This window comes from Cucurbita maxima, unplaced genomic scaffold (assembly GCF_002738345.1).
Source record: "Cucurbita maxima cultivar Rimu unplaced genomic scaffold, Cmax_1.0 Cma_Scf00017, whole genome shotgun sequence".
Taxonomy (NCBI): domain Eukaryota; kingdom Viridiplantae; phylum Streptophyta; class Magnoliopsida; order Cucurbitales; family Cucurbitaceae; genus Cucurbita; species Cucurbita maxima.
The window spans coordinates 3321131-3347399 of NW_019272033.1; the positions used below are offsets into that span (position 1 = coordinate 3321131).

Sequence of the window (26269 nt, forward strand, 5' to 3'; positions counted from 1 at the left end):
AAAAAAAAAAAAAAAAAAAAAAAACTAAAAATTTTGTTGGGTTATTAGAGGGATACCTTTGGAAGAGGACGGGGATGATTCCGCCTCTGTAAATGCCGATCTTCTGCCAAGCAGGCTGAGCCATGTCGAAGTGCTTAAGCGGAGGATTACACCAGCCGCCATTGTTGTTCGGCAGAGCATAGTTAGGGGGGCAGAAATTGGTCGCCGTCACGGTCACCGACGCCCCTTTAATGCACCACCGTGGATCCGTCTTGTAATCACAAATGATCTTGAAGCATTGACCGCACGATGCACCGTCATTGAACAGCGCCGTACTCAGCGCCGCCGTTCTCGTCCCGTAACCCGTCTGGTACAAGTTCCCATACCCACAAGCTCCGCCTGCAACCACCAATAACAATATAAATTCACATCAACAAAAGAAACAGAGACACTAACCAAAATGAAATGTTTTTACTTACCCATTGTCCCTGAGGCATCGCTGTCGCCGTAGAAGGTGGCGTGGGCGGGGTTCCATCCCGACGGCGCAAAAGCATTGCCGGAAAAGATGAAGAAGTTGGAGAGAGCAAGAGAGAAAGCGAAGATCAAAGGAAGTTTCGCCATTAATTCCGGTGAATTGAAAAGCAGAGAGAGCTGTTTTGGAAATCAGAAGCACCGCCGTCTTAAATAACAAGGAATCCAACAACCTCACATGTGAGCTCTGCAGCTGCAAGCAATTTGTTGTGTTTTTTTTTAATTTAAATTATCCCTTAATTTTTTTTAATATTTTCAATTATAATCTTTGAACGATTCAAGAACTTAAGATCAATGTGTTTTCTTTTAAAAGAATAATTAAATTATTATTATTATAAAACTTTAAAAATAATAATTCAATCAATCCCACGTTCTGTAAGCTCTTCATGGCCAAACCCACATGGCTTCACCGGAGAGGAGACGTGAATAAATCAAACTCCAACTCACAATTTATTATTATTATTTTATTTTTTTGGGTTAAATTTATATAAATTTTTATTTTAGTCCTTAAATTCATTAAATAAAAAGTTGTATTTTCTATATATAAATATATATATATATATATATATTAATTAAAGATGGAACAAAACATTCTTGATAGGGATGTGAAAATCGTGGGGCGGATGACTAATAGGCCAAAGTGGACAATATCTATTGTCGGTGGAATTGGACTATTAAAAATGGTATCAGAACCAGATATCGAGCGGTGGACGAGACCAAGATGGGATAGGCCAAAGTGGACAATATCTATTGTCGATGGAATTGGGCTGCTACAAATGGTATCAGAACCAGACATCAAGCGATACGAGACCCAGAGGTCTGGGGTGAATTGTGAGGTTCTACATCAGTTGAAGAGGGGAACAAAATCTTCAGGGTGTGAAAATATTTCTGTAACGACCAAGATCCACTGCTAGTATATATTGTCCTCACAAAGGGTGTGAAAACTTTTCTGTAACGACCCAAATCCACTATTTTCTGTAACGACTCAAATCCACCGCTATTAGATATTGTCTTTATAAAGGGTGTGAAAACTTTTTTGTAACGAACCAGATCCACTATTTTCTGTAACGACGAAGATCCACTGCTAGTAGATATTGTCCTCACAAAAGGTGTGAAAACTTTTCTGTAACGACTCAGATCCACTATTTTCTGTAAGGACGAAGATCCACCGCTAGTAGATATTGTCCTCACAAAAGGTGTGAAAACTTTTCTGTAACGACCCAGATCCACTATTTTCTGTAATGACTCAAATCCACTGCTAGTAAATATTGTCCTCTTTGGGCTTTCCCTTTCGTGCTTCCCCTCAAAGCTTTAAAATGGTGATTTCCCTTTTGTGGTAGGGGAAGGTTTCCACACCCTTATAAATGGTGATTTGTTCTCCTTTCACCAATGTGGGACATCACATTTTCCCTAGTAGATGCGATTTAAAATCGTGAGACCGACAACGATACGTAATCGGCCAAAGCGGACTGCAATGAACATGTTTTTTTTTTTAGGTTTTTTATTTATATAAAAAAAAGCAATTTGGTGGTTGGTATATGTAGATTTTATTTTTGAAAAAAAAAAGTCCAAATATTAAAATTATTTAGCTTGGGAAATTGAAATAAGGAACTAACATGGTTGATGGACAATCCCACATGAGTAGGGTAATCATATAACCATATATATATACATACATATATATATATATATATATATATATATCATGTTCACATGCCAATTTTTGACATATATACCAATATCACTAATGCCTTTAAATTATTTAATACAATATTCTATAATTGTTTATATATATTTTTATTGTACTTTTATAAACTTATCTTGTCTCAAAAGTTAATAATTATTAATTAAAAGTGAGAGGCATATTAAGTTAATTAATGACGTTTAGCATGTGAGTTTAACATAATCCAAGATCCAAACAAATTGAAAACAAAAATTACTTATAAATATGCCAAAGTACAGATCATATTCTGTCTCCTTCAAGTTCATAAAGGGCATTTTTGTACTTTCATACCAAATCCATCGACTCTTTTAAAAAGAGCTTTTAAATCATATCCGAGTCTCAAATCGACTAAAAAACTTCTTACTCGAGATTATAAGGGTGTGAAAATTTCTCCCTTAGTAGACGTGTTTTAAAACTATGAGACTAATGACGATACATAACAGACCAAAGTAGATAATATCTGCTAACTAACAGTGAGCTTAAACTGTTACAAATGGTATCAAAACCAGATACTGTGTGATATGCCGGCGCAAACGTTGGCCCTCAAAAGAGTAGATTGTGAAATCCTATATTGATTGGAGAGAGGAATGAAAATTGTAGAAACCTCTATTTAGTATACGCGTTTTAAAATTATGAGGTTGATGACGAAACGTACCGAGCAAAAACATAAAAAATGAAACCGCTATTTTAAATTTAAATATAAAAAAAATGAAACGTATGATGCACATGGGCTAAGGAATATCATATGGGTTTTTGGTCATTTTAATTATTAAAAAAAAAAAACTTGAAATTAATGAGGTTATTATAATATAATGTATTTATTTATTTATTTATTATTGCATTTTGGTGAAAAAGTCTATGGTAGTTAACATGATTTGCTAATTAATTAGATCCATTGCTTTTAATTACAGTTATTAAGGAAAATTATATGGTTTTAAGTCACTTTCATGCACATGGCCTCTTCCTTAAACTCCTCTAAAATAAAATTAGCCATTAATTTTTGTGTTTGACTTATTGTATATATATATATAAATAAATAAATATATTATTACATGTGAACTTGATATTTGGTAGGAAAACTCGTTTGACTTTACGAATGATATATATTAAAAAAATTAAATATAATTTGGTCAAATACGTACATGTTAGGACAATTAAGTCCGATAGCTTCATTCAATTAAAACTCTTTATTTTACTTTATTTAAAAATAAATATTTAGTTTTTCGAACAAATATTTTTTAGCGAGTTGATGATGAATCTGAGTGGTTAAAAGAGTTAGTCTTGAAAACTGGTGTATTGATAGGAATATCGGGACCTCTCCATCAGCAAAGTCACGAGTTCTCTCTTGTAACCAGAAATTGAGAGAGTTTTTTTTTTAATGTGAGATTCGAGGAGGCTTGACTCGAGTCTCAAAACTAAGTCGATCGAGATTTTTCGACCTTCCCTTCGAAACCCCCTTGAATCTCACCTGTGAACATTTGAAACAAAAAGCCTGTCAGTCAACTGACTATCTTGCATAGACACCAGACCGCTCGTGTCTGCCCCCATAACAGCACAGACTCGCTTGCTCCTCTCGAGAAACCAATGATTCGTGCTTTGAACATGGCCACCGACTAGAGGACGAAAAGAAATATGAATCTAAGAACCGAGATGAAAAACCTAAATTTGATGAGGATGCTTCCTTCCTCATGTACATTTGCATGTGTGCCAATGTTGGTTGTTTGGATAAGACCATTGGGAAGATCAAAGAAACCCTAGCAATTACACAGAGACACTGAAGTTTAAAAGGTTGTGGATGTCAGAATTCACACATGTTTGCAAAGCTATTCACTTCCTTCCAAGCATGTGCCATGCCTTCTTCTGTTCTTCAGTCGATCGAGATGCTCGAGATCAAATTTTGCTTCTCGCTTAGGCAACGACATGCTTCAACGCTCGCTACTTGTCGATAGTATATGTAATACATACACGAGCTTGTTATTTGACTGATTCATGAACATTTTTACTCGATGGGTAAAGGTTCTTTTATACCTACCTTTTTAGGTGTCGTTTATAGCACAGCATCGCTCGAGTTCATATCGATTAACTTCTAGATACATACTTAATAGCACGTTGGAAGACACGAACAAATTCATCGTACAATGCTCACTTAATACTGTGATGAGCCGTGACATATTACATTTCATGGGTAATTTATGATTCAGTGCATTGATACCACTTATCCACTCTCAGATAAGACGGCTAGTGGATAAGGAGCAAAGGGCAAAAAAGTCCAAGTTGAAAAGAAAGGCAATACATCTAACAAAACAAACTGAAGCCCACGTTAGTAAATGGGTTTAGTCTTTCATAGACGAATAATTTAACTAAACCATCAGTTTAAGTCAGCTTGATTTTGATCTATCAGGTCAAACCAAGTCATAAAAGGGGTCGATGAGACTTACGATTAAGAACGAGTTGCATCCCTACTAAACCGACCTCCCCAAGCCCGAATCCATCCCGAAAATTTGATTCGAAAATCTGCATGCGTTCCAATTATTTCTCAGTTTATTCACTTAAGAGTTTGATTATGATTATTAAGCCTAAAGGGAAAAAAAACATGTTTTGTTGTTGTGTCGGTCAGCTGAAAAGCACTTCCAGGGTTGCCTTCTTTACAGAACGACAGACAGGACAACGTTCCAGAAAAGCTTCACAGTACTTGCACGAACAGAGATGTCTACAAGGCAGAAAAAGCACACATGGATTCCTGTTTCTGCAGCTCTTGCAGCAGCTCAAACTGCCACTGCCGCCATTTTCGCCTCCTTCTTCTGTTTTTTCCTCTGCTTCTGGGTAATGTGATTCTGCATCTTCGCCGCCATTATCACTGTTTTTTCCCATAATTTGTCTCTCATTAGCTTCTTCCAGCTTTCTTCGAAGCCTCATAACAATGGATTCTTGTGAATTAGCCATTCTTTGCCATTTCTCCTTCTCTGTCTCTGTTTTTTTTAGCCTTTCTTCGAGCTTCCTTCCTCTTCTAATGGCGTCTGCTAAATTCTCTTCCTTTTCCCTCATGACCCTCCACCCTTCTCTTTCTACTTTGCTTAATAATGCTTTCATTTCTTCCTTCCTCTGTTCTTCTATTGCTTTTCTTAGCTTTTCCTTCTGCATTTATACTCAATCAAGCTAGTTTATTTGGGACTATAAAACAGAGAAGGTACTAGAAACTGGGTTTTTGGTGCTTGCCTGAAAGTGGAGGAGGAGGTCGATTTCTTGGTTCTGCAGCTCGAGCTCGGAATTCAAAGCCGCCATGGATGAGGAAGAAACAGAGGATAGAGAGGAAGAAGAGATTGGCGGCGGTGGTGGCGGCTGAAAAGCTCTAGAATGGAAATGGAACTGGGTTGGTTGAGGATTGAGATGGTCGAGGAAATTAGGAAATGGAGGAAAACTTCTATGTTGAAACGTGAAATTCTCCGAACAAAACCCAGATGGAGCAGCCATGTTTCTGAGCTAAAACGACATGAAACAGGGGAAGGTATCGTTTCCAGAAACAGGGGATGGATGATGCTGGGAAAAGAGGAGGCTTTGGGAAGGTTACGTAAATAATGATTTCTTTGAGGACTAAATAAAAATAAGTGATTTGAAAGAGCGAAGAAATAGTCGTTTTAGTTATGGGGAAAACTGAATATTAATAGAATAACCCCTCTCTTTTTAAATATCAATAAATATATTTATTAAATTACAAATTTAATTTTTGTAATTTAATTACCTAACTATTTAGTCTTAAATGATAAAATTTTTAAATTATTTATTTATTATTTTTATCTTAAATATATTAGATATTTTTTATAATTTATAAATTTATAGATACAAAAAAACACGAAGGAGGGTGAAAAGGAGAAGTGCACCGGTCCCAACAGAGAGAACTATTAACGACTCGTAAATTAGGAACGGGAATTTAAAGTCTAAGTTTTTTTTCTAAATGCTTAAATTTGATGGTTCTTTGGAGGCGAATTTGACACAAATATTAAATTTAAAAAATTAAAGTGTAATTTATTAAATTTTTATATTAAAGTGTTATGTGATTGAAACGACGACGTTTTAAAGGAATTCGGAACATCGAACTTGGTATGCGATTTTTTGCCACGTGGGTGTGTTTCCAGCCACACAATCGTTTTCCCTCCCAATTTTATTTTTGTTTTTTTCAATCAAGAGTATTTTTAAAATTTCCTACAATTTATAATTGGTTGAATTTTAATTTAATTTATATTATTACTTTATTATTTTCTAATATTTTCAAAACATTATTTATTTTAACAACTTTTGAATTTCAATATTTATCTAAGATTGATTAAATTTAGAGATCTCAACGTAATTAGAGACTCAAACAGTATTTTAATTTTTCTAAATTTAAAATTTTTTAGACGAATTTTAAATATTACTTTTATTAATAAATTTTTATATGATAATTCTAAATGTAATCTATTTAGTTTGATTCGATAAATGATTTACCGACTCTAAAATTGGATAATGTTTTCATTTCTAATAAAAAATATTGATATTTTTCTATATTTCTGTTCATTTATAAAAAAAAAAAAAAAAAAAAAAGTTTAGGTCCCATGTATCTACCTATATTCCTATTAAAGTCGAAGTTCCAGAGTGGCATATTTGCCCACGTGCTTAGATGAAATACCCACGTGCTAAGTAGGACTCATTCAAAACGATGGTATGCCCTGCCATTTCCAAGTTATCCGACGTGTTGTTTCTCAGCCAAAAGTAGCAGTTCAATGGTGTCTTTTTGTGCAATACGTGTCAAAACAGAGTTCTATATCATTCCTAATTTTTATTATTTGTAATATATCAATTTTGAGCCTGAAATTTTCTTTCCCAATACAAATTATATTGTTCATTAAAAATTCTTTGAAATTAATAATTAAAAATTCTAATGAGAAATTCGATCTCTAGCACGTAATCTGTAAAATTAAAATAAAATAAAAAAAGCCAAAATATTAGTTAATGATATATTTAATTAAATTGAGAATGATTAAAGATAATAAATAACTCATTTATCTATATTAAATTTCTATTTATTAATTATAAATTATTATATAGTTAATTTTATTATCATTAAATCATACATCTAATAATTATTAAATTGTACTTGCTTTGTTGGTTGGCTTTCATTTAATAGGAACTTGATTAGTATCAATTTTTTTTATACTTTTAATTTAATTAACTTGCACCTTAAGCTGAGTTATGAGATAATTTAATTATTGTTTGTTAAAATATTTAACTTAAATACATGATTCAAAATTGATTGGATGCATTTAGAGAAAAACAACACTTAAATGATTTTTAAAAAATTAGTGAGATAATAAATATTTAGTAGGTTAGGTGCCTAATACATACAAAATTGAAAATTTGAAAAATCAAAAACTTAATTTTGGGTTAAACCTGAATTGTCAAAACCCTCCCCAGTCCACACTCATCGATCCTTCTCTCCTTCTCGCTTTGGTTGGAGGTTAATTTCAGTTTAACAAGGGTGAGACTCAAGATCTCACATTAGTTGGAAAGTGGGACGAAGCATTCTTTATAAGGATATGAAAACCTCTCTAGTATACGTGTTTCAAAATCTTGAGACTGACGGCAATACATAACGAGTTAAAGTAGACAATATCTGCTAGAGTTAAGTTTGGGCTGTTACAACAAGTTACTTCCATGAGCTCTTCTAGCTTATATATTCCTAGCACTGGAACGTTTCCTACCTCATTGGTTCTTTTGAGCTGTTGGAGTCAATATTTCATTCCATTCACTTCGAGATCATGGGATAAACCTCTCGCACCTAACTAAGGGAGCCATTGAAAGGGGTTGAAGCCCGAAAATGAAAACTATTGACTATCCACCATAGTCAGATCTCAGCGAGGAAAATGTTGCTAAATTTAGGCCACCCCAATCAAGACCTAAATGGCAACCTCCTCAGCCAGAACATAGAGGACCAAGCTTCAAGCTATTTATGACCACCAACACAAGTGAACATGGACAGTTTCTAAGGTGGTGATATCACTTTCTACCTTGTAGCACTAGGGTACCCTTCTCCTCCAAGCTTCACATCATCAGTAAAAAGTTGGAGTTGAGTAGCAGAATAAGAAGTATGGGAAGTATTAAAGAGGAGGGTAAAGGCATATCATGGAGTTTGAGATCTTAAAGCTGTTCTAACCTACAACTTATGGCTATTTTTACAGTGAATTCTTTTAGGATGTGTGTATGTTTTATCTACTATTTGGTCCACCGAGTAATGCCTTTCAGCCTATAAGAGACAAGACGCCAAATTACCTCCTCTTTTTTATGAAGAGAATGAATCGAAGGATCAGACAAAAATGGGTACGGCCCTTCCCCGGGAATGATTTGGAAGGAATCTAGGAACTTTTGCTCGCATTGTATCAGCTAAGTGAACGAGTTGGAGATAAGCGGACTCGAACCGCTGACATCCGCCACAGGGTAAACCACCGCCTCTCAGGCCCCAGACTGATTCTACCATAGAGGCCAACGATAGACCCGACGCTCTCTTATCTATTAGCCTAAGCGTCTTCGCTAACTCGAGATAAAGCGGAAGTCATCTATTGAGGACAGGACTAGGCAGACGTGAGCTATATCCCCCCGAGCCAAGTGGGGCCCCATTACCGGCCGGCTCCGGAACGAAAAGACCTAACGGAGTCATCCCTTATCTCGGATCGGAGATGCTAATGGGGCGGGAATCGAAGTGGGGGACCTCTCAGACCCTTCAATCATCTGAAAGGACAAGAGAAATCCAATATTGTCTGATATTTATCTATAACCTAGCAAGATATTGAGTAATATTGACAAACAAAAACTATAAATTGTACTAACTTCCGGAATCAATCCTTGCAGACTCTCCCACAGCTTTCTCCATTCTAGTATAATACCATTCACCAACTCCTGTATGTTCTACCATATCTTTTCCAGATTGAAGGTATCGGATCGGTCTCAAGACACCAAAGACAGCAAGATCAGCTAAATTAGGATTTGATCCACCTATTCAGAGACAAATATGTAGTAAAATGGAACTGTTCTCAAAAACCTTTTAACTTATTTTCAACTGAACAGAATCGTGAATGAAGTTAGGCATACCGAGAAACCGACGGTCTTTCAGGGCATACACCTATGTTTCTGCAGCTCCATATAAGGCTTTGCGTTCATCGGTGATGTTATGTTTCTCTTTCAATTTCTTGGAAACAAAATACATGGCTGTAGCCCGCCATACTTTGCTATTCTCCTTTGAGCGAAAGTAAAATTTTCTACACCAAATTAATGTTAGCAGACAAGTCAGGCACTCATGAACGTATTCCATTACTTAAGAAAAATGATTCCAGCTTAAGAAGCTTTCGTCTGCATGTAATAATAGGATAAAAGTAATACAGATTACAAAGTGAATATGTAGTTACAACATTGAGATAGGACTGAAGATATATAAACTTAGCCGTTAACATGTAATGACCCATACCCACTGCTAACAGATATTGTCTTCTTTGGACTTTAGATTGTGAGATCTTACATCGGTTGGAAAGGGGAATGAAACATTCCTTATAAGGGTGTGGAAACCTCTCCAAGCATACGCGTTTTAAAAACCTAGCGGAGAAGTTCGAAATGGAAAGCCCAAAGAGAACAATATCTGCTAGCGGTAAGGTTGGACGGTTACATAACACCTTGAGACTACTTCAACTTTGTCCCAAAAGCATCGACGCGCCATTCTCAGCATACAGCTATATATAACTGCAATCTTACAGATTGTGGAGTCTTGATGACTGCCAACATGTATGATTACAGAAAACTGAGACTCTATGCATGTACTAGATACATTTCTAAGGCATATCAACCTGCTGCTGAACATAGCATTTTAGAGACCATTGCTCATCCATTATTATATTCTCTCATTTCAAATCTAGCTCTCTAGTTCTTTTGCTTTAACTCTGCAATCGATAAACACAAAAAATAGAAAAATAAACATATAAACATATAAACATTTTGTTGGACCAAGCCTATGTCTAAATGAGCATAAAAATCAGTTCCCCCACTATCATGGCCCATACGAACACAGTGTTCATATGAGTTGAAATTTACCTATTTCAACATAATAAGAAAGTGAAAATTAAATTTTATAATTTTGAAACTAACCCCCAGCTAATATATAATTCAATGTGATAAGACAAGATAACAACTAATTTGGGAAATAAACAATAAAAAACACGGTAAAATATGATAAAACTATGCGATAAAGCCAGCTAAAATAGTTCATAAAATGGTCTACTATCATACCATGTGAGGTTATGTAATTGAAAGACTCAAGAGCCTCTTTGTAATTTCTGTATATGTTTGGCGATAAAACATGCACCAGGTGATTATCCACCCACCTACACGGAAGACATGCTCATCCATCAGTCGCATATGATACACAGAACTGATGAAACACAAATTAGTCGGTCAAAATTCTCTAACAGCCCAAGCCCAAGCCCACCATCACTAGATATTATTCTCTTTGGACTTTCCTTTTAAGGGTTTCCTCTTCACAAGCTTCCCTCAAGGTTTTAAAACACGTCTTTTACGAAGAGATTTCCACACCCTTATAAGGTATGCTTCGTTCTTCTCTTTAACCGTTCCCCTCGATGTGAGATCTCATAATCCACCCTTTTGGGGGACAACGTCCTCGCTAGCACATCACCCAATATATGGTTCTGATATCATTTGTAACACTTTAAGCCCACTGCTAACATATATTGTCCTATTTGGGTTTTCCCTTCAAAGGCTATCCCTCAAGATTTTAAAACACGTCTCTTAGGGAGAGGCTTCCCCTTCAAAGGCTTCCTCTAAAACTAACGTGGGATTTCACAAATTCTTTGGTAGGAAAGGCCTTGTTTGCCTAGAAAATCTAATGGGTCCATAGAAAAGCTGCTAGAAAAAAAAATGTACAGAGCCTTGAGATGTAAAAAAGTATACCCAAGCCACTTCCTCTCTTCTTCTGAGATCGAGGCAGAGTTCTCAGGATGAATTCTTTGGTATAGCTTATCAATTATATCTGTACAATCAAAACAGGCCAATTATTAGAACTACTCTAATTGAAAAGATTGCAACATGACCAAAAAAAAAATAAATTATAATCTCCATTTTTTCTAGTGATTTCGGATCAGAATGAACCTGTAGTACCATCTGCACACCATCAACCATCAGAATTGGCACCTTCTTGTACTCGGACCACTTAATCTCCTTCTTGAAGACAGGATTCACCTCCACAACTTTATAAGGAACGTTGTAATAGTCCAAGAAGGCTGAGAGGAAAAGAAGTTCAACAGAAATTCTAAAAACCAAGAAAGGAAGAGATGCAATAGAATTAAAACTTCACAACAAGAATTCTAGCTTAAGCTCAAAGTTTGATTCATTCAAGTTAATGAATGATCTAATGTCCATTCCCATAAACACGTGAGAAATTGCTTCTCATCCACATAATTCTCAAACCTAAATAGTTGTTCATTTCAATACACCTAGAACGGTTAAATACCTTCAACTTTGTTGCAGAACGGGCAAGCCTCGTACTGATAGAGAACCACATCCTTGGGTACGAACGAGGGACGCGATGAGTCATTAACCACATCTTGAGCCAAAGATGAAGAGGCCACAGAGATGCACCGAACATTTCCAGCAACTTTCCGAACAGAAGAAGGATAATACAAACCAAATGGATTCGATCCTTGCGAGAAACACCGAATATTCGATCCAGTGCACGCTCGGTGCACTGCCGATTGGCAGAGGACCCGCCCGCCGATAAGTGGTGGCGGTAACGGCATCATCACTTACAATTCGGTTGAGTACATGAACTCCTTTAATCCTTCGCAAGGCAACCAAGATCTCACTGGAAGTCGGATTCCCTTGCAGGGGGTTTGGAAAGGAGGAATTGGTATGATTCCAGCCGTTGATGTAAGGATGGTGCACAGTATTACGATGATTCGCGAAGCAGTAGATTACATCTCTCCGGGACTTTCCTACTTGCGTATGGGAACGCGTCAAACAGCCCGCTCCATACAATTGTATTCCCAAAAAGCCCTTTAAAAATCTCAAATTCTCTTTTTTCTTTAAAGGAAAAATCATTTTTACAATTTTACTGATAATTTCATAAATTGTTTTAATTGATAAATTTCAATATTTACAAAATTAGTAGAAAATTTTAAAAATAAATTTAAATTAATGAAAGTAAAATTTTAATTAATTGAAAATATAAATTTCACTAATTCAAAATTCAATCTCATGAAACAAAAAAAGAAATTATTAATTTTAAATAGGTCTAGATTTATTTTTTTAAAAATGCCAATATTATCAATTAAAAGTAAAAACATGATAAAAGGCGTAAAAGCTACAAATTTCCGCAAGAAGAACGGGAAGGGTAAAATAGGTATTTACAGTCGAAAGGCGGTAGATCGGCTCTATAAATAAAGTGCCTTCCCCTTTTTCGAAGCCGCGTTAGAGTCATTTAGGTTTTCCAATTTGCCGCTCCAAAGAAGTCTTCTTCGTTCTCCGCTAGGGTTTTCATCGCAATACTGTCTCTTCTGTTTTTCTCAAATCTGAACTTCTTTTCTCCTTTTTCTTTCAAATCTTCGCCGAACCCTCCCCATAATAGACACAGATGTCTCGTTGTTTTCCTTACCCACCTCCTGGTTACGTGAGGAAGGTGGCTAGGACCGAGGCGGCCTTGATCGAATCGATTAAGGTTTGTTTGAGCTATTTGGTTGGTTTTGATAATGTATGCTGAATTCAATTGTGTTCGGATTCCAATTGATTGCGAAATCTTCTTGGAATTTTAACTTTTTGGATAGGGGTGTATCTATAATCAGGAACGGCTTTTTTTCCCTTTAGTTTTTGCGACGATGGGGGAAGAATGGATTTGGGTTCTCTTGTTGCGATGTGCGAGATTTTATGTACCCTAATAATTGGATTCTGATTTTGGATTATTTGGAGTTCAGTGTGTGTAGATGGTGGTTTGGGCTTCTTATAGTTGCATGTCGTACAACTCGTTCTTAGATCTTGTATGGATGTTCAGTCTTTGGATCTCGTCATGGTTTTCTAAATGTCCTTGAACTCCGTTCCTTTTGCTTTCAAATGGATTGTTCTCTACAATTTTAAAAGGAAGATATTTAGGGTTTCCCGTAAGCTAATTAACATGAACCCTTTTTCGGGAATTTTTCGCACAACCTTCTTTTCCACGATATCCTTAGCCATTTTAATACACGATGTGAATGTACGTATTTGCTACTACAAATTTATGATTATCTGTGTCCAGATGAAATACTCCTTTACTATAGGAATATCTACCCTTTTGAAGGGTTGCATTTTATTAGTAAGGCATGGTTGACATGTTTGCTGCTTGCGTCGTCTACTCTGTTTTAAATGGTTATTCTGGTGCGTTATAGCTCCAATCTGAAAGACGACAGCACAAGACTGATAGCAAGAAAGAGAAAAGTAAGCACAAGAAAGAAAAGAGCAAGGACAGGAAACACAAAAGCAATGAACGTAAGGAAAGTAAGGAAAAATCTTCTCGTAGCCGTGACTTGAATGATCAGAAACATAAGGTATGTGTAAAAGAGGCCAAGGATCGTCTAGAGGGAACCAAGGTTGAAGCAGAACAATTAGAAAAGAGTGGTCTCACTGAAGAGCATGGACAACCAGTATGGCCTCATAGTCCTGGCTACTTGTCTGATGGAACTCAGATCAACCATAAGAGGAAACGGGATGATTCATTACAGCCTGATGAAGGTTGTAAACCTGGTGTGTTCTCTTTATAGATAATAGTCTCACTTATGAAATAAATTCTCTTGGCCACATGAACAAACTCTAATATGCTATTGATTTCAAACAGGAAAAGTAATTCGGATCAAACTGGCTTCTTCACTAAGCCAGCAAGAGAATTCATCAGCTGGCTGTGAACTGACGTGTTCTGTATCTGGTCGTGATATTTCTCGTGATCAAAAGAGTGATGAAAACAGCTCAGTTGTTCGGCGATCAACTTGCTTTGCCAATTCTGAAACGGCCCGTGCTGTCAAGGATTGCACATCTTCTAAACCTAAGATCAAAGACCCTCCTCCGCATGCTGTCAAGGATCGCACTTCTTCTAAACCTAAGATCAAAGACCCTTCTCCGCATGCTGTCAAGGAAATTAGCTCACTAGGTAATGTTATGTCATTACCACGCACCAGAAGCCCTGTCGAATCTGCTTATGAGGCCTTGTTTGAGAAGTGGGTACCACCTCCACTTCAGTTGGAGCAACAAATGGATGATGAAGAATGGCTCTTCCCAACCGAAAAGCAAGATGGACGAAGTACAAAGACCAATGAAGCTTTCAGTTCTATTCCCAGCTGTAGAAATTCCAGTCTGTGGCCGAGAGGACAATATCTTGCCGTTGCCGATGTTTATTCATTGCCTTACACGATCCCATATTGATTTTGAATTCTTTACTCGCAGAGATGTGTACAGCCAGTAGGAACAATAGTCTTCGCGTTATAATTGTTTTAGAATCAAATATAATTGACATTCAATTTTGTTCTCTCCTGTGAGATAATGAACAGGCATGCTTTGGGGACGTGATGCAAGTGTAAATTCTTAGTGTTGATTCTATATATAGCAGCTTTTGCCTTTGAAGATTTTGTTCGTATCCATTTTTGTTAAGAACATACTGATCCATCAATTCTTTAATAATTTTATCGCATTTTGAGAACATTGGCTGTAAATTTATTGGGAGAAGTTGAAGATTCAATTGATGTTTGACACATAAGCTTTCAAAGGAATGGAAATAGACAATATAATGTTAGGAGTACTAAACCATGTTCATGTTCATGCCCAGGGAGCAGTTCTTTTAGGTATCTCATTAATACATGAACAAATTCAAACAGAGAAATTGGGGGGTTAGCAATGTTGGTGGTCATCGCTAACAAACAGATTGCAAAATAAGAAACAAACATCATCCATCACTGTTCTATTTGCATCTTGGAATGTCAGCTTGGGGCCGTATCCTTGGGATGACATGGGATTAAAGATATGCTGAGAAAAAGGCGAGTACATATGAAGTTGTCGTTCCTTCGGCACGAGCAAAAGCATATTCCTTCCGCGATCATAACACCGAACAGACACTCTGCGACTTCTTCTTCTTCTTCTTGGACTTGGGCGGCTGGAGCACCACTTTAATGGCTGCATCGAACACTGCTTTCACATTCTGCAACAACAAACCATCCAACATAATCCTTCAATAAAGTGTGCACTCATACGCAAACCAAAAACAGATGGGTATCTATCATCATGCCTGCTGGGTTTTTGAACTGCACTCAATGTATGCCGGGGCTCCGATAGTTTTTGTCAACTCCTCTCCCTACAGTCAGTAAATAACACAGCATATTCAACCAAAAATTGCCTTCGTACATGTGCTAATGAATGTAGTTATGAAGGTATTTATTTACCTGAACAGTGGTAATGGGCACCGCACCAGGGTGGTCTACAAAGAACTGCTTGTCATCCCGAAGATCTAAGAACGAGAACGAAACGCAGTGAGGTGAATTGCAAGATTATACACTTATGTGACGACAATGATGACACATCGCACATAAGGAAGGTGGAGAATTTGAACCTATGATCTCTCAGAGAAAGTAGTGATGTTTTAACTCAGTTATTCTCCTATTGGATGGATGGATGGATATGATTCTTGAGAAAAAAAAATTCTTTCAACACGAAGAACTTGTGGTGGATGGATGCACACACATCTTGGGCTGTGGCTCTTTAGGCTTTCCAACTTGCTTCAACTAGGGAATGACATGCAATGTGAAGGAAACGCTCTCGCTAACTTACGAAGGGTGGTGTTGAGGATCAGGATTAACCAACTATCTTGAAAATCAGAACTAACCCACTACTCTACCTGATGCATGACTCTACTAAAGCTGACTTCAAAACGAATAAATAATTCTTACCAAGTTTAGTTCCAACAAGAACTATTGGAACACCAGGTGCATAATGTCTCAATTCAGGAATCCACTGTGTGAAAATGTAAAAAGGGTCATCAGCAAAGGTATAATTTTAGCATATAAACAGTTAATATCGAGCTAGCTAGCGTAATAATCGATTTCATCTACAGCTTGCTACCTTCTTGGCAACATTTTCATAGCTGGCCTTGCTTATGAGAGAGAAAGCAAGAATAAAAACATCAGCACCTCGATAGCTCAGTGGTCTTAATCTATTGTAATCCTCTTGACCTGTTCAAAACAGTAACTTCAAATCCCTTCTAAACATTAAATAAAATGATCAAATTGCCTATTGGGCGGAGAAATTAGAACTCTCATCATGTGGTTACCAGCAGTATCCCATAATCCTAGGTTGACCGTGTTCCCATCAACCACCACATTGGCACTGAAATTGTCAAAAACGGTAGGCACGTAGTCCTGCAAATTAAGCGTTAACGGGTGCACTGTTATCCAAAAACGCGCATTTCGGGCAGAAATTCAACCCCACAAGCTCCAATCAAGGTTTAGAACACACCAAACAGTTTTCAGATACGAATTATTCGAGTAATATAATGTATCATCATCATCCAAGCTCGCTTAAATGCTTTAAAACAATAATATACACGAAACAACAGTCTTCGAGAAAAAGAAATCTAGAAATTTAATCTTCTTTTTGCTCCCATTGAAATCATGACATGAAAAACTAAAAAAGGCAACGAAATAGGCTTGGCTAAAGGAATAATCAAGAACATTTCCCTCTTAAATATCCTACAAAATAGAAAACCGTCATTATTTCCTTCTTCCCATGGTTATTCCACAAGATCCAATAAAACCTTCTAACAACAAGCAAGCGACGAATAAGAATGATCTTATCGAAAATCAGAACACACTCCAGACCTCAAAATTGCAGGAAAACAGAACAAACGAAAAGAAAGAAACAAAGAAACTCACCGTGGGGAAAGTGTTGCTCGTATACGAAATCAACATACAGGTTTTACCCACGGCACCATCACCAACCGTTACGCACTTTATAAACCTGGACGCACTCATCTCGAAGCACCAGATCCGAAACACGAAAACTACAATGCCTCGCTCGAAGTGGGCGTTCCCTTGCTCTCCTCCCTCAGAATCGATCGTTCATCAGGGCCAGCAAAAACAAAGAGAAAATCAGAAAATCAACAGCAATCCATCGAGGATATTGAAGATAGAGAGGAATCAAGAGAGTGGAGGATCTGAATTCTTGAAAAGGGAGGAAAATGGGGAATGCAGAGTGGAGAGATCCCAAATTGCAGGAGCAGAGAGAAAGAGAGAAAGATGGGAGGAAAATGGGGTTATTTTGAAAGAAATGAAATGCGGTTGAAGCGCTCGCCCGCCTTCCCCACCTTCTGCCACCAATCCCTTCCCCTCTACCACAAATAACCCACTTTCTCTCTCTCTCTCTCTCTCTCTCTCTCTCTCTCTCTCTCTCTCTCTCTCTCTCTTAATTATATATTATTTACTCCACTCACAAAAATAATATGATTCCTAAAAATAAATCCCTGCAATTTTCGAATTTTTTTATTTTACTTTTTAATTTTTATAATACCGAAAGACAATAGCAGCTCGACTCTTTACCCCGTCCCATATATGGATTTTTCACGAGACCCCTATTGTTCTAATGTCTATATCCCACATCGCTCATAGTCCGCCTACTAGTGCTTGTGGGAATTCTCCCATTCCACTTCAACCTCTAATCCTTTTCGTTACATAACGGCACAGCAGAATCTATTCATTTAATTTGTTATATATAATAAAAGTAAGGATAAAAATAATAAAAAATATAGCCATTTTAAAAATATGATGTTAAAAAATGTTTAATGTTCTTAATTTAAAATTTTAAAATTATTATTTAATTATGTTTACTTGTTTTTATTTAATTATTATCATTATTGAAAAATGAATGGATCGTGGCCAGCATAAGGTGGTAGAATGGACGTGCGTTTCTTGATATAAATAAACATTTTATTTTTTAAATCCATTCGAAAACGAATTATTAACATTTTTTTCATACAAAATAAAAAAAAAAATTACATATATATATAAATATATAAATTCTTCCTCTCAATAATTAAAATTATCTTAAAGTTAAACCCGCTATATATATATATATATATATATTAATTCTTCCTCTAAATAATTAAAATTATCTTGGAGTTAAACCCGCCTATAATAAATTTGTTTGGTTCATTTTTCTCTATTTCTTAAATTATTAACCGATTAAAAAAAAAACTAGTCTTCAATTTATTTACTAAAATATGTTTTAAAAACAATGTATATCAAAATAAAATAGAAAATTAACTGAGAAATAAACAACAAAGTATTTTAATTAATGTTGAAAAAAAATAAAAAAATAAAAAATAAACTTTTTATCCTCATAGTTTGGATTTACTAATTTGAGTTTTTATACAATATTTTAATATTTGATAGGTTAATTCTTACGAGATATCATGGACCAAGATGTCGTTGAACTCATACATCTATCATTAATAAGATTCTATGTTGGTTTGGAGGGAAACGAATTAGTGAAAATATCTCTCTAACAAACGTGTTTTAAACCCATGAGGGATGGTAATACGTAACGAATCAAAATGGATAATATCATAATTCATAAAATAATTTTTATTTTAAAATGTAGTATTAATAATCAATTATTAAAGTTGAAAGTAAAATATGTATATATTAATAAACGAAAGGCAAAATAGATATTTAAATATTCTCCTCAGAAATTTTAATGGAAATTAAAACTGTAATTGAATATTATAGGAAGGTAAAGGGATAAGGAAAATAAGGTATCATGTGAAAATACAGAAAAGGACAAAAGGAAAGGGAATGAGTCAGCAAATTGAATCGCGCTGATTGCGCGGAACCACTCACGTGACTCACAAACGGCGCTTCGGAATTCGGGATCCTCCCCACGTGCCAATAAATATTATTATTATTTTCATTTTCATTTTTGTTTGTGTCTATTTATTTATTTGTTTTTATTTTGAGTCTTTAGATTCGCTCTTTAAATAGTTTGGGGAATTTTTGTTCTCCATGTACAGCCAAACACAAATAAACGTAACTATTATAATTAATTATGTTTCATTAAAAAAAATAATAGTATTATATTAATTACATAATATATTGGAAAAATATTTTATGGAAATACGAAGGGAAATAATCAAGTGCAAGTGGTTCCAATAGGCCCGGCCCAATAATGGCATTTTCGAAAATAACGTAAAACTCTGTTTTATGAAGAAAAAATAAAAAACAAAACGAATGCTAAACCCTACTTGGCGCCTTCTCTTCCCGGGGACTCTGATTTTCAGACCCATCGTTTTTTCTTGCCGGCTCGTCACTCACCGCCGCTGCCGCTGCCTCCGCCGCCGTTCGTTGTAGCTGTTATCTAAATCTCGTCCTGACAAGTCGTCTCTAGGTAAATAGTAAACCATCTTCGTTGTTTCTCTTCTATCAATGTCGACTGAAATTGGTTGCGATAATTTTTTAATGAAATCGAAATTTTGATTGGGAGTCTGGGAGTTTGGTTCGTATTTTCGCGCGGTTCGGTAGGTCTCCACACATTCGGTTCGGTCCCAGAGTTGAATGGGTGAATCCAACCAAACCAATTTCCAGTGCAGTTTCCGGAGGGTTTAAGCTTCCAAAACCATATTGTTTTCGTTCTGCTTTAGCAAGTTTTCTTGAAGGTCGATTGTTTATCCATATGTCCGCCCAGCTCAGCTATCTTTGGCTATCCACCGTTTTCTTCTACTGGTAGCTCGCCGCTTTTCGACAATATATCTGGGGAAGCTCTTTCTTGGGCTTGATTAAATTGTGCTTACTAATTCTTATGAGGAGCCCCCTTGTGGTTTCGGCTGCAATTTTTCTTTCTATATTCTTTTTCGTTTAGAATTTTAGCCTTGTTTTGGTCTCTTATTTGTTGTAATTGAACTTCTTTTAATTGTTCTAATTATTTTTTTTATGGACATTGTTTGTCAGAAGCGCTTGGGGAAGGAGCAAGGCCATTTATGGCTTATTCTCGTGGACATGACTTCTTGTTTTGCAACTTGTGTGGAACCATGTTGTCATTCAGCTCAACGAAATATGTCGAGTGTCCTTTGTGCAAGTCTAGGCGAAGTGCAAAAGGTGAACATACACATCGGAGTTAATCTTATTCACTTTTAGTTTTTCATTTTGGGTAATTTAAACATTCGAGCACACATTACTTATATGAATGAGTGCTTAATTTGTAGTCTAGTTCATTTTTTCTTCATGTTTATGTAGCTAAAAATGTGAAAAGCATGATTTATTTTTTCATTTTCTATCTCAAGTTTCTATTTTTCTTTTTAATCTTTTTACTAGAACTGAGTTGTGCAGATTGGTTTTTCTTTAATCTATCAACTTAAATTTAAGATGATTTTGGTAGTATAATTTTGATTCTGCTCACAAACGTTTATCAAGAATTTTATAAGGGACGATAGTTAGGGAGGATTATGGGTCATATTGTCTTACACTTCCTTGGCTTCATTCTCCTTTGCCATAAAGGTTATAAGTCTCGGTTATATTCACACCAAGAATTCCTTTCTTCGAGAAGCCTAGATTGTTGACATGGTATCATGCTCGAGAGAGAGAATATCCCAAGTTTTCGTGAAGAACTATGGAAAAACCATCTGGACCCGTAGCTTGGCCTTGACTAAGACTAGAAATAGCCCTTGGAACTTCATGCTAAATAAAAGCCTGCGGCATTTGTTATTCGGCTGTAGAGATAGAATTCCAACACAGACCGTGGAAGATTGTGTGGTCCTCTCAGAAAGACTTAGTGTGGTAGACTGCTGGGGTTCTGACAATTGGAGCCCTCAAATTCATAAGGAAGCTGACTGGTGTAGGTGAATGAATAGGCTGAGTTGATCATGATTTTGAAAGCTTGTTCTTCGAACTAGCAAGATGGACCTTCGAAATTTTGATTTGATTTCAAACCAAATGTAGTAATAGACTAATAACAATGAAGGCTGCGTGTGAAAAATGTTTCTTTAGATTTGGCAGATGGAGCCTCTGCCTTCTCATACCTGAGCTAGCTTACAATTACATGAAGAAATTGTAATTACAATTACCTGAGTTCTCTGAGAGTTCTTTAAAATGAAATCGATTTCTTGATCACAATTACATGAAGAAAGTGAGATAGCTATAACAATGTCTGTGGAACCAAATCCTAAGTACTAACAGCTAACCAGAGACTGAAAAATATAGAATTCGTTACAATTCTCAGGCTGGTTAGTCTTATGCAAGGGCCCAAGTGCCATCATGATTTCCCTGAATATTATTCTATGCATCTTGAAGTTGGTTTTCTGAAGGATATATGTCAAATCATTTTAGAATTTGTGGGCTTTGCTTTATTTTTAATGGTTTTGTTGAAAGAACTATGCATCTTATCATCTTTGCATATTGAAATTGAAAGTATTGGAGTCCCCATCTTTCTTTTCATGATTTGAGGCATCGAAGTTGTGCAAATGCAGTTGAGAAGCTATTCTTATAATATTTCATGCACTCTTTTAGTAAAAATCTCTAACCTGCGTGTTGTGCGGCTTATTTCAGGGATCATCGGCAGAGAAATAAGTTACACAGTTACTGCTGAGGTATGCCTTTTGAAGCATAAACATTATCATCCCCATGCTTGTTCTATTTCTAGCTCTAAGACATCCCAGCAACATGTCATTCCTATGCTTTTGAACTTTAGGATACTCTGAAAATTTGCTAAGATTGTTTCTGGATGAATTTACCTATATGATGATTCTCTACGCTCGGCAAATCAATAAGCCTACCTAACCCCTGAAATTCATATTGGGTCAATATCCTCAAGCGGTGAAAAGTTTTAGTATAAGAAAAACTTCATATGATCTAATCTTGATAAGACCCCTTCTATTTGATTGCCAGACATCCAAGAAATGATTTAGTTTTTGAAATCTTCGTGTGACGATTCGCAGGAAATTAGAAAGCAGTTGGGAATTTCATTGATTGATGAAGAGAAAATGCAGCTATCAAAGGTAGTAGGAGAAAAGAAGTGTATGGTATAAGTATTCTGCTTGAAACGTGTAAGTAGTAGGCACTAATATGAAGCTGTCATGTTTGACAGGAAAGGAGGAGATGTGAGAAATGTGGGAATGATGAAGCTTGGTTTGAGAGCAGACAGGTACTTTTCATACCAACTCATGAGCCCACGCCCTTTAGGCTTTTCTCTTTTATTCCCATTAGAAAGAGTCCCAAGTTTGAGTGTGGTTTCAATAAAAATGCAGATGAGATCGGCTGATGAAGGGCAGACCACCTTTTATACCTGCACCAAGTGCCATCATCAGACCAGAGAGAATTGATCCTCCACATAACATTATAAAATATGTATGCTTCACACCAAGTTAGTCTTTTATTCTTTAGGGGGCAGCAAAGTCTAGTTAGGATAGCTCCAACGCATTCCAAAAGCTTAAACGTTGTTCATTACGACTATCTTGCTCTAGATGAAGTGTAATTTTTTTTTAGTTTTCTGTTTAACAAGTATGCTTAACCGTTTTTTTTTTGTTTTTTTTTTGGTGTTTTTTCTTTTTTGCGTTGGTTGATGCTAAATTTACCCAAATAAGTTGAGATTTTTATGAATCAACATTACTATGGTATTTGAGGAAGCTGAGAAAATTCGAAGCTTTGAAGGTCTACTTGTTCGAAGTTTTAAAGGGTCTCTCCTTCCTTGAATGTCCGTGCAAGTATCCTTTGCGTTTGCTCAACTTCCTTCAACCCTTCGATAAAAGTCCTCGTTGCTTGGACCCTGATTACAAATCCCTTTTTGCATCTTTGTGGATGGATTTTGACGAGATATTGTCATATAAGGGTTGTTCAAGTGCTCTAAAGGAGTCGGGCCTCAAATTAAGAGTTTGAGGGTGAATAAAGGGAGGTTATTTATTGTAGTGTCAGAGTCGATCTAAATTAGCTAATTAACAAAATATAAAATATATATATAAACGTAAAGCAAACTAATGTACTACCTTCTTTATTGGACTTACACAAACCCTAATTGCTATAATAAACATAAAGCAATCTCCTTAGACCAAAAAATGCAGGCGGAGATTTCAGGATTTGGATTGTGCACCTCCATTTTCATAAAAACCAAGGAGGTGATCAAACCCTTGCAAAAACAGGAACAAAAATTAGCCGGAAAGTTAAACCAAACCACAAAGTATACTACAATTCTTCATCGGAGGCGCAATAATCGCCTGAGGTTGTCGGTTGCTCCGGCATCCACTCCGGCGGCCTCCACATTACAACTCACCTCCCGCCTCAGAGTGAATTTCGGAAGTGGAACGCTACTCGGCGGCGGCGAAACGCCAAATGCTGACCCCGAAAATTCTGTCTCAAAACTCCGGCCACCTTCTCTCGGCGGCGCCGACGACCGTAATCCTAAAACTCTCCATAAATCTTTAGGTACGTGGCTCGGCTCCGGCCCCAGTCGATTCGTGGAATCAACGATCATAAACTCCGCCGTCGATTTCAACGCCGGAGGCCCTCTACTTCGTTTAATTGGTTTTGATTTCTTTGGGGTAAGAGACTGATCTCTGGATTTCGTACCCTTTGGGCGGCACGACGGCGGGACCCCGACTGCCGTTGGGGGAAACGGACGGCCGGGAAGAGGGAGGAGAGGCGGTTGCTGGTGGTGGCGGTGACTATAATTTGGGACGGCCGGCGGAGGGATGTTGAGAACACCGTCGTGGACGGTGGCCGGAGAAAAATTACGGGATTTTAAACTGCGAGATCTCTCAGCAGAAAATGGAATCAAAACTGCCTCCATTACTGCATTTCTCAAAGATCTGAACCTGAAAAATTCAAAACTCTATCAAATACACAAGATCAACAAGCTACAGTTACACAAAAAAAAAAAAAAAAAACAGAGTACCAATTGAATTATAACTTCTGAAATGTACAACAAAGTCGCAAAAAGATTGAATTTTGTGAAGAAATTCGTATGGATTTGAACAAACAAAAACTGGGATTTCTTTTAAAACATAAAAAAAAAATACAACCCAGAATCGAAAAAGTTAAAAAAACATATATTTGAATGGATATTATGGGATTTTCAGCAACCCATTTACAGAGGATTTTGGGGAGTCTTTGTTAGAGAAGATTTAATGGTTTATTTGCTTCAGATTCATCTCTTTATAGAGCTTTGATGTTTCTTGGACGGCAACGGCTACTTTTTTTTAATTATATTAATTTGGAGATATTTTTAGTTCTTTATTTACCATTGGAAAATGGGGAATTAACGACAGGATTTGCAGAGCCACCGTCTAGGTCGGTTACCGTCCGTTTGATTATGGCCGTTGGTTATAGCCGTTGGACCCAATCTGGCCGTTGATTTCATCTTCAGCATCCTCGGTTTCTCAATTTTTTTTTTTTGCATACGTATTTTGTACGACATGGTGGGACCCATATATTTTCTTTAAATTAGTTTTCTTTTATATTTATTTTAATATTTCCATTCTCCGAATTAGCCTTTAAAAAAAAACTATCCTTCTCCTTTTCTATTTCCTTTTTGGTCATTTTACAAGTTCTTTTTCCTATTTTACATAAAAATTTTAGTTAAAAGTAAAACCTAATTTCAACTTTTTTTTTTTATCCAACTAATTTTAAAATTATAAATTTACCCTTTTTAATTTTACCATTTTTAAAATTTATAGATTTACCGGGCATAAAATATAAAATTAAATTTCTTTGAAATTTGAAAATTCCAAACCAAAAAAAAAAAAAAAAATTAAAAGTAAGACAAATGATCGAGCTTCGAGTTTTGACCTAGAAAAAAATTAAAAATAATGTAGCAAACGATTCTACGAGAATGGAAATATTTTTTTAATATAATTAAAAAATAACGAAAAAATTAGTAAATTTAAAAGTTTTGAAACTTTACTATTAGAGTGGTTGGCGTTAAAAGTATTTTATAATAGGTAAAGAAAAATAAGAAAAAGTAATAAATTATTCAATTTCTTATCACAAAAAATAGAGCTTGCTTTAGTGATGACTAATTCAACCTACTTTGATCACCTTTCTTATGCATGAAGGATGCTATAAATAATACCTAATAAGCCACGTCCTTGAATTTGATTCAATATGTATCGATAAAATATTCGGTTCGTCAACCTACGATCTTTGTTGAACAATTTAACGAGCGTCGTGTAACAAAGTCGCTAAGGTAACCGATACATTGATATGTAAGCTTTTATTAGCATACTGTCCTCGAATAATTTCTCGAGTACTCGAGAGGACCAGGACGGTTGCCACGTAGGAATGTTTACTTTATTAGCATATGCAAGGGCGGTGGGTCCCATCGTTTCAATTAATAGTTTCTATTTCTCTTTTTTATTTTTTATTATTACCCATATATTTGTTTTTATGGACACGTGAGAGTCACGCGCTCCCTAAAGAAGATCACCAACTTTGGAGTGTAACTTTGTTGGGCTGAAGTGGAGTGGGCCCAGGCCCACTATGCATTTGTAATGTAGCCCATAAAGCAAATAATTGCTAATTATGGAACCTTTAAAAATGGAGCATACTTCCAAAATTCCAACTCAAAGTGGCTGAAGCAGATGGTGACCACTCCATCACTCACACGTGGCAGACACTATTACTTCTGCTTTTTTATTTCCTTTTTCTTATTTTCCCATCCAAAATCAAATGCTTTTTTTATTTTATTTTTATTTTTATTTTCCCCTCTGGCCCACAATTAAATTCCTTGTTATCCAAAAGGGATAATCTTAATTGTCTTTATTATTATTATTGTCTTAATTTTTAAATTCAATCCATTTTTATTAATTATCATTATCATTTTTTTTTAACAGACTAAAATAGGATCTACATTACTAGAATAAAAGAAATATAGTAATTATGACGTGACACCCTTACTTTGATTCATTTTGTAAGCTATAATAATTATTAAAATAAATAAATAAAGCATAAATTATGAGTTTGGAAAAAA

General features: G+C 36.0%; 6 protein-coding genes and 1 pseudogene across 8 annotated transcripts in view; 2 read left to right on the forward strand and 5 right to left on the reverse strand.

Moving 5' to 3' along the window:
* LOC111492486 (expansin-A11-like) overlaps window positions 1–686 on the reverse strand; it is a 2185-nt gene extending 1499 nt beyond the window's left edge. The window contains exons 1-2 of the mRNA XM_023141835.1: window positions 459–686; window positions 57–378 (exon numbers count right to left, since the gene is read on the reverse strand). Of these exons, the coding sequence (XP_022997603.1) occupies window positions 57–378; window positions 459–600 (464 nt within the window). The 5' untranslated portion in view covers window positions 601–686. The remainder of the gene's footprint in view (window positions 1–56; window positions 379–458) is intronic.
* A 4069-nt stretch (window positions 687–4755) lies between these two features.
* On the reverse strand, window positions 4756–5845 carry LOC111491973 (probable BOI-related E3 ubiquitin-protein ligase 2). Its single transcript, XM_023141082.1, has 2 exons — window positions 5450–5845; window positions 4756–5368 (listed from the first exon to the last, which is right to left on the reverse strand). The coding sequence occupies exons 1-2, from the start codon at window positions 5702–5704 to the stop codon at window positions 4847–4849; spliced, it is 777 nt and encodes a 258-aa protein (XP_022996850.1). The 5' UTR covers window positions 5705–5845; the 3' UTR covers window positions 4756–4846.
* Window positions 5846–8993: 3148 nt separating this feature from the next.
* On the reverse strand, window positions 8994–12257 carry LOC111492506 (annotated as a pseudogene).
* Window positions 12258–12730: 473 nt separating this feature from the next.
* On the forward strand, window positions 12731–14898 carry LOC111492505. 2 transcript variants are annotated; one of them, XM_023141861.1, is made up of 3 exons: window positions 12731–12977; window positions 13678–14032; window positions 14124–14898. In XM_023141861.1, the coding sequence occupies exons 1-3, from the start codon at window positions 12894–12896 to the stop codon at window positions 14702–14704; spliced, it is 1020 nt and encodes a 339-aa protein (XP_022997629.1). In that variant the 5' UTR covers window positions 12731–12893; the 3' UTR covers window positions 14705–14898. The 2 variants fall into 2 exon arrangements, with proteins under 2 accessions (XP_022997629.1, XP_022997630.1); XM_023141862.1 differs by having other exon boundaries at window positions 13678–14020.
* A 139-nt stretch (window positions 14899–15037) lies between these two features.
* On the reverse strand, window positions 15038–17653 carry LOC111492507 (rac-like GTP-binding protein RHO1). The gene is made up of 7 exons (XM_023141864.1): window positions 17200–17653; window positions 16599–16686; window positions 16391–16500; window positions 16219–16282; window positions 15715–15779; window positions 15561–15626; window positions 15038–15473 (listed from the first exon to the last, which is right to left on the reverse strand). Exons 1-7 carry the CDS (start codon window positions 17296–17298, stop codon window positions 15372–15374), a joined length of 594 nt encoding a protein of 197 aa, XP_022997632.1. The 5' UTR covers window positions 17299–17653; the 3' UTR covers window positions 15038–15371.
* Window positions 17654–19543: 1890 nt separating this feature from the next.
* On the forward strand, window positions 19544–22837 carry LOC111492509 (DNA-directed RNA polymerase I subunit RPA12-like). 2 transcript variants are annotated; one of them, XM_023141867.1, is made up of 6 exons: window positions 19544–19705; window positions 20269–20412; window positions 21859–21899; window positions 22248–22307; window positions 22397–22453; window positions 22557–22837. In XM_023141867.1, the coding sequence occupies exons 2-6, from the start codon at window positions 20295–20297 to the stop codon at window positions 22629–22631; spliced, it is 351 nt and encodes a 116-aa protein (XP_022997635.1). In that variant the 5' UTR covers window positions 19544–19705; window positions 20269–20294; the 3' UTR covers window positions 22632–22837. The 2 variants fall into 2 exon arrangements, with proteins under 2 accessions (XP_022997635.1, XP_022997634.1); XM_023141866.1 differs by having other exon boundaries at window positions 19546–19705; window positions 20266–20412.
* A 427-nt stretch (window positions 22838–23264) lies between these two features.
* LOC111492508 lies at window positions 23265–24500 on the reverse strand. The gene has a single exon (XM_023141865.1). It carries the CDS (start codon window positions 24089–24091, stop codon window positions 23498–23500), a length of 594 nt encoding a protein of 197 aa, XP_022997633.1. The 5' UTR covers window positions 24092–24500; the 3' UTR covers window positions 23265–23497.
* Between the last annotated feature and the right edge of the window lie 1769 nt (window positions 24501–26269).